We start from the raw sequence: 8395 nt of genomic DNA, 5'->3' as shown, positions 1-8395 counted from the left end.
AAAGAAGAGAAAGAAAATGAAATAATGCAGACTTTCAAGAATAAATAAAAAATAGATTAATTAATTAGTTGATTAAGTTTAAAAGATAATAATAAAAAGAAATAAATATAATAAATTAATAAAATAAATTATTTATTAGTAAATCAAACATTTACTTAATTATCAGAAAGAATAAATGAACCAGTAGATAAAGAAAAACACCAATAAATAAATAAACAATGACGAAAAATATAAAGTACGTAAACAAATAAACAAACAAATTAAAATATAAATGAATTAAAACATAAATAATAAAGTAATCTATAAATTTATTAATTAAATAAAAGAATTAATGATTAATAAATAAATAGAAGAATTGATTACTCATTAGAATTATTAATTAATGAAGAAAAGAATGTATTCATAAATAAACAGACAAATAAATCTTAATGAATAAATAAGTTACTTAGTTTATTAATAATTATTACAATTAAAATAAATAAATAAATAAATAAATAAATAAATAAATAGATAATAAATAAATAAATAAATAAATAAATAAATAAATAAATAAATAAATAAATAAATAAATAAATGAATAAAAGATTAAATAAACAAATAAAAACTAATTGCACTGTCGACTTATTAATTCTTCGGGTTTTTAAATAAAATTTTATTGAATTATGCATAAATTACTGCAACTGAGAATAGCACTACTAGTTTTCGTTATATATTCCGAATTTCCTCTCTGCTGTTTTCCGAACTCGATGTAAATTTGTTGCGCGCATGCGCTCTGCCTGGTTATAGAGGCTGGTTACGAGATATAAAAATGTATTCATATTATGGCAAAACCTATAGTTATAAACTATGTCTGTAAATTTTGTGAAGAAAGAATGAGTATTTATCTCGTAATTATCAAAAACCCGGCTATCAGTTTTGAAATTCCAGGCCCGGCCCGGGTTTCGCTACCCATTTTAGTCACACTCTATTAAACTATGTAAATTGGCGGTAGAAATCAATTTAGAAATCTAGAGGTAAACAATAATGACTTTGGTGCTTTCGACGTGCAACGCCGAACAGTAAATAAAGTTGTGTTACCACACATTAAGGATATTACTGCCGATGAATGGTCATCAGATTTGAAAACATTACCTGACATAGAGATAGGAGATGTTATGGTGTGGCTTCTCCGTGTAGGATGGGACCCCCCACGTTTAAAACTGTACAAACAGGACAATGGCTACAAACTGTATACCAGTTCACATGTTGACAATGTCAAACTTCATTATTTTGAAAATGTAGCATGCTTCTATATTAAGTGTCAGACTGTCCCAGAGACCAGGCAACAAGCAGCGCCTTACCAGACATGGATTCTCGTCAGTGAGGGTGGACAAATACAGTCAGGTGGATGTTCGTGTGTTGCGTAAGAATCATTTATATTTTAAAGAAAAGGTCACTTGAATACTAAACTGTAGAAGATTATTTGAATTCCTGAAATATATTCATTTCCTTGATATTGATAGATGTAAAAATTATATCCTTATTTTATTAATTACAGAAATGATGGTTCGTGCAAACACTGTACAGCACTTCTTTTTTCCCTTTGTTCATTCAATGAAAGACACAAAGACAGACACACACTAGTCAGAACTGATGTCTTATGCTCATGGGATAAACCACGCTCTGCTTCACGACCTGAAAAAATTCAGAATGTACAGGTTCACAACTCCAATTCGGCAGCTGAAAATGTTCAACACGGCCCTTGTCATACTGTATACAACCCTTGTAAAGGTCTCCAGAATGAACGTGAGATTGAAAAAAAATTATTTGATATGTGCAAGGACTCTAATTCACTTTTACTAGAAACACTTGACCCACCATCTGATTATGAAGATACTAGTGAGGATATTCCAGGATTACATGAAGTAGTCAAAGAGGCAAGTCTAAAGAATATTTCTGTAACTTCACATTTACAAGCTTTATTTGATCCAGAAACCATCTTGAGAATAGCAGATATAACCAAGGATCAGAGTACAGGTATATGTGATGAATGGAAAAGACACAGACATGGACGTATAACTGCATCCGTTTTCTCAAAAGTGTTGCATTTTCGAGGATCAAAATCTCATGAAAATTACATTGTACGAGAAATAATGCAACTGGGGAGTGACATATCAAATGTTCCAGCAGTTGCATATGGAAGAGAGAATGAAGCTGTGGCTAGACAGTTGTACTTCGATGAATACAAGAAAGGACATAAGTGTGCAAAATTGAATAACATTGGATTTCACATTTTCACCGAAAAACCGTACATGGGAGCAACTCCAGATGGTTTAATAATGTGTAAATGTTGTGGTAAAGGACTTATAGAAATAAAATGTTCTTATTCTCATCAAAATGAAACGCCATACGATATTGCAGGTGACTCTTCATACCATTTATACAGAGATGAAAGCAATGGTAGTGTATATCTTCGCCCCGACTCACCATGGTATATCCAGATTCAGGGACAATTAGGTATTCTTTCCCTTCCATGGTGCGATTTTGTTTTTTATACCAAACGAGGATTACTTACTGACAGGATTTATTTTGATTGTGACGTTTTTAATTCTATTGTACAAAAGTGTACACTTTTCTTTGAAAAGTACCTTTGTAATGCTTTGCTATCACAGTGAAATCACAGTGAAATAAAAACGCATACAGGACGAACAAATCTGTGCATCATTGACATGATATTTCAGTATTTTTTTCACTGTAAAAGTTGTATTGATTTTTCTTTAGAGCATTGATTATTCAAATACACAAGACAGCTTAATTCTGTATGGTTTGTATTCAATTTTTTATATTACATTTTCTCCGATACTTGTGAGGAAAATCAAAAAAGTTTTTATATCAAATTCAGTAAAATGAGGTTAAATGTACTAGGTCATAGAGACTTCAATTTTTACTCTCTTCATCAAGTGTTCATAGTGCAGATGCCAATTTTTTTTCAGGATTCTTTGATATTAACAACAAGAGAGTTCATTATAATTGAGTTTTACAGCATCAATACATTGAATTTTCATCTTGTGCTTTAACAATAATCCTGTATACATTCTGATAATCTATAAATTTTAAAAACAAATTAATAGCTTGTTATTATTTATATTTATTGTTCACCATATTTTCAGATATAGCAAGACAGCATAACATGATTTGAAGTGAGAATGCATACATAACATGATTGATATTTTTTCACTCTGATGCCTTTTACAACTCCACATTCTGATGCTTTTTTACATATCCACATCAAAAATAACTTGCTTTAACAGAAATGAATATAAATATGTTACAATAACTTTTTGTATTTTGATTGGCTTTCTTTTCCATCTTTAATAATATCAGATGTAAGAAAAATTGTTAATATATAGTTTTATGTCATATACATGTAAACTTGCATCAACATTTTTGTAAAGGAATGTATTATGAAAACATTGTACACTACATTAGAATATGTATTCAAGAAATTATCAGCAGTCAAAGAATGTATTTTAAATCAATAGCAATTATCCAAGTTAACAAGGTAAATGCAAGGAAAAAAGTTGGTTCTCTTGTAAAATTATGAATGGAAAATGCACATTTTTTATTTTTTTACTTTTTAACAAGTGGAGAATCAATGTTGCACAGAAAAGCAGCTACAACCAAAATTTGATCTGCGATTGGTTTCAAGGTTAAAGGCATTATACCCGATAAAATTCGATAGGTCTTTATAGTCGTTGAATGGCTCTTTCAACATGAATGCGAAGTCTTGCAATTTGTCTTGTTTGTCTGATTTGTGTAGGTGATAGTGTCTTGCCCTTGCCCCAAGCACATTTCTGAGTGAATGGTGGAATCACTAATTTTGCTCTCCGTTCCAGCAAGTAATCTCTTATAACAAATCCACGATTTGCCATCACCTCGTCACCTGGTGAAATTTTATCAAGAAAACCACTATTTGCTGTTATAAATCTATCGGATACATTTCCTCCCCAAAATTCGGATATAAAGGAAAATGCTCCAGATGGAGTTATGCCCACTAGTGCTTTAAAAGTATTATGATTCTTATAGTTACTGTATGTCTGGCTTTGAGCTGTTGGACTTCTAGGTTTCTGGATGAATACCTCAGTACAGTCGATAATTACACGAGTATTAGGAAATGATGCTTTAAATGACCTAGGCATAAATTTCCGTATTTTCTGCATGGATGGCCATTTAATCTGAGGAGCAAACACTCGATACATGTAGTTTATCCAAGTATTGAAGATTTGGGACACACGACTCTCCGATATTCCAAAAATATCCTTAAGAATACCTATGTTTAAATCCTGACGAATTCTAAGTAGCGTAAGAAGGTACTCGTGGAACATTGTGAGCTTTCTCTCAGGACCAGGTTTTCTAGCATTGCCCTCTTCATAGCGCTTTTCATCAATTCTATCTTTGCCAGACCAATATTTGAGTTTCTTGCATGCATTTTCAAGTATGCCTATAAAAAAACAATGCAGCCTTTTATTATGGTTACTGTTCATAATGTAAATTATCACTAAATCCTGGAAGAAATTGTTTTGTTATTACTTTCATCAACACTTGAAAATTTATTGTATTTACACGCAAATTTTAAATGAATTTTATTGCAATAAATACTTACTGAATAGACCAAAAAGTATAGAAATACTGGGTAACCCAAAATATCTTCTGACTGATGCATCAGAGCTTGTGGCTTTATGAACAAACAATTCACGCAAAACAATTCACGCAAAACATTCCCTTTGGAATAACTGGTACTCTCTGTCTCCATGATGTTTATATCATGTACGGAAAGATCTGTTTGGACTTCTGCATTACTGTACTCTGGGTACTTTCTGTGTGCAATACTGTATTCATGATCTGTGTGCAGTTCTAAAATTTGTAAAAGTACATAAACTATTTATGTAGAATACCATTAATCCAATAAAAACAAGAATCTCAGAGTAACTTGGGGTCAATTACTTTGAAATGTAATGCATTACATTACAATTACTTTGGAATTTTTATCATTACAATTACAATTACCATTACTCTCATTTAGAAAAGTAATTAATTAAATTACAATTACTTTGCTAAAGTAATTAATTACATTACACATTACATTTTATAGGAGAAAAAGACAAAATGTATCACCACACAATTTATACCTATAAATTAACTTTCACACTTTTTTGCTCGATAATATGCTTTCCCTCAGATCTATAAATCAGAGCGGTATTTGGATTTTGGATTCATGTATCATGTTCATGTGAGTTTACCAATCCAATCTACAGTTCACAAAGAAAGTGGATCAGAACACTTTCAATATTGTAGTTTTGTTCAATATCTGATGCTAGTTTCTCTGTTGTTTTTTAAATAAATGATTTATTGAACATTTCCTACTAGATTTTTATGTAAACTAATATTTGATTTACAGATAATGCTATAAATGTATAAGGAGTATTAAAAACTTAATGAATTAATTAGCACTTCTAATTAGCTTCACAGGTATAATCAATGAAGCCATAAATTAAACACAACCAAAGGTGATAATTACAAGTACTTGGAAGTAGGGTTTAAATTTTGAGGCCTTAAGCTACCATAAAATGAATGATGGTAAATATATCAGTCTATATTTATATATTTGGCCTTAGTTTCTCTTTGTGTCTACAATAAATCATACTGATCTTGTATCATGTTTACCAAGTCCATTTTACCAGATTGAAAAGGGAAAAAAAGTAGAAAAATATAATTTGTATCGTAATTTAACTGTAAGTCTCACTATATCTGTATTAATATCACTTTTTTGTATCTTTCTTTAAAACCTGATGATTTCTTTTAATATTTTTCTTTGGTTCTCTTCAATTTATTTTACAATTGTCTTAATTGTCAAAAAGATTTCTATTAAAAGAATTATTTAGTTTGTCTATAAATTACCATTTAATAATATAAAAATATTGTAGGATATAGGAATTTAATTTTAAGTTTAAGTTTCTAACATTATTAATAAAAAAAAACTTCTCAGTGATATTTATTTGTTTCAGATTCAAAAAATAAAAAGAGACTAATATATTAAATGTAATTGAAATGTAATTGAAAAGTAATTGGTCATTACAGACATTTTTTTTAAAGTAATGCATTACATTACAATTACTTGTAATTGAAAGATGGATCCATTACACATTACACCCCATTACTTTGAAAAAATGTAATGATTACAATGCATTACCATTACACATTACCATTACCCCAGGTCTGCATGCATTACATGTATTACCATAATATATTAGCTAAATTTTGGAAATTCATAAAGGACATCAAAATTAATGCCCATACGTTGTTTGATTTTAGTTGCTTTTTTCCCATGCTTCACTTCTGCATTCTCTTCATTCACTATGGTGGTACTGATTGTGCACTCGCTATGTACGGGCAAAGGGATTACACTTCCATCATGAAGTACAGTGACACTCTGAAAAAAAATCAACAAAGAAATATACTCAGAGAAAATATTAATGTTAAAAGATGACACGAATACTCTATATCAAATAAAAATCTAATCTGCAAATTTCATGGTCTATATACATGTAGGTTGAAAATGTGAATTATGTACATGTACTTCCTAAATAAATCTAGTACTTATTATGTACATAGAGTAGATTACTACACACCATTGTTGAAACCTGAGGTTGGCAATCTGCAGTATTATTGTTGAGATCCTTTAGAATCTCCCTTTTGTCAATGGATTTCCTGCTTCTCTTCAAAGGTGGGCCTTCTCCAAAGTTATTTCGAGGAAACAAGGTAGGTACTGGATGCTGTTCCGATAGACAGCCATCAACGAAATGTAAGGAACACACTCTGTGATGCCTTCCAGGATCATATTTTTCTTCCCGAAAAATCTGATTGAGCCACCTGCCGAAAAGGAAAAAAACTACATATGTTTTGATTTTAATGTTTACTACATCAAAAAACCAATTCAATTAATTATGTTACTTTTGTTTTGAACATGCACTGTAAACAATTATTTTCTAAACAACTATTAAACACTACATTCAGATTCTTATTCTGTTTAATATGAGTCACAAGATTTATACACCAAGTAAATACATGTACAAGTACAATACATGTACCATGTCACCGCATGTGGAAGTTCTTTTAAAAATATTAGAGTGCATGTATATTCAACTTCAAGGGTCTCTATGTTTACAGACACATGAATTTTCAACAATAAATTGCATTAAGTAATGACCTCAATAAAAACTTACTCCTCAATATATAAAAACGCATACTCATGTATGTACATACTATAACCAATATCAGGGAAGTTTTGTGTGTGTGTATGAGTAGTGTGTTTTTTTAATAGTTCATGCAGGGCTTTTATTGCAATTTACGTAAAAAAATCAGGTGCCTGCGGTGCATTGTTTGGTCGTCAACAGTGAATTAAAACGTTTACTGATTAGAAATAACACATAAACAAACAATATATAATTACATATTCAACCTACCTGCGTCGCAGCGAAGGATTGCGATGCGGTCCCGGGTAGGCATGAAATGTAACACCTTTCATCCATGGATAGGCAGCTAAATTGGCTTTCTTCCGACCATCGGCAGTACAACCAGGTACAGAGCACCAATATGAACTGGGTTCATCCGCTGATTTCTTTGTCTGCGTCCGTTCTTTTCCCATTCAAATCGCATTAGCGCGCGTCTGCTAACTTTCACTTTCTCGCCTTCTTGCCTAACAATTTGTGCATTATCACGTGACAGAGATTCTAATTACTGAACCAAAAACGACCGTAACTACATATCTCGGAAGTTCCGTATTGTTTACAACGTTGTTCGATGTTCTGAGTGTGACGTCACAATGCCGTTGCACGCGCATTGACCCTCCGGTGAATATGGCCTAAAATCCGGTGAATATGTAGTGTTATGAACTGTTTGCGTTTGTATAGATTATATAGGGACTATAAATAGACTATATAATAATATTCACCTCTAGGGTAATTTCATTACTATCCTTTTCGGAAGGAAGGAGAACAACTTTATTATTTCTTTCAAAGTATTACACAAAATATCCTAAGTGTAACCTTTATGTTCTTTGTGTTATGCAAATATCCTTGGTGTTACCAACACATTTTTCCTATATTTATGTTCTAAATCTTTATACAATTTTATCGAAACTTGCAACACAATACTGTCGTTTTCTAATACTAAGTTTATTTGCAAAGCAAGTATTTTGTGCTGAGGTAAATGATGTATGCCTTAAGTAAACGTGTAAGATATATACAAAAGTTACAACACTTACAACTTCCAGCTATACTTTATCTGATAATTTTCTGTTATGAAACTTCAGTTTGATTCAATAGAATAATTTTATCACTATGTTGAGATTGTTATT

At 31.0% G+C, this 8395-nt stretch overlaps 2 protein-coding genes across 2 annotated transcripts; one reads left to right on the top strand and one right to left on the bottom strand.

Annotated features, from left to right (window-relative positions):
- The first annotated feature begins 1011 nt into the window (after positions 1-1011).
- Positions 1012-3275, top strand: LOC134238447 (uncharacterized). Its single transcript, XM_062720572.1, has 2 exons — positions 1012-1402; positions 1538-3275. Exons 1-2 carry the CDS (start codon positions 1155-1157, stop codon positions 2652-2654), a joined length of 1365 nt encoding a protein of 454 aa, XP_062576556.1. The 5' UTR covers positions 1012-1154; the 3' UTR covers positions 2655-3275.
- A 450-nt stretch (positions 3276-3725) lies between these two features.
- LOC134238446 (uncharacterized) lies at positions 3726-4364 on the bottom strand. Its single transcript, XM_062720571.1, has one exon. It carries the CDS (start codon positions 4362-4364, stop codon positions 3726-3728), a length of 639 nt encoding a protein of 212 aa, XP_062576555.1.
- Positions 4365-8395: the final 4031 nt, after the last annotated feature.

Source organism: Saccostrea cucullata, unplaced genomic scaffold, assembly GCF_032062105.1.
Source record: "Saccostrea cucullata isolate Sc308-1 unplaced genomic scaffold, CSIRO_AGI_Scuc_v1 ctg5788, whole genome shotgun sequence".
NCBI lineage: Eukaryota > Metazoa > Mollusca > Bivalvia > Ostreida > Ostreidae > Saccostrea > Saccostrea cuccullata.
The sequence above is the reverse complement of the archived record's forward strand: the minus strand, read 5'-3'. Positions and strand labels throughout refer to the sequence as shown.

Excerpts from the sequence above, each read along its gene's own strand:
- LOC134238447 (XM_062720572.1), top strand. The coding sequence starts at position 1,155 with ATGGTGTGGCTTCTCCGTGTAGGATGGGACCCCCCACGTTTAAAACTG. Across the intron at positions 1,403-1,537 it reads GGTGGATGTTCGTGTGTTGC|AAATGATGGTTCGTGCAAAC; the intron begins GTAAGAATCATT and ends TATTAATTACAG.
- LOC134238446 (XM_062720571.1), bottom strand. The coding sequence starts at position 4,364 with ATGTTCCACGAGTACCTTCTTACGCTACTTAGAATTCGTCAGGATTTA.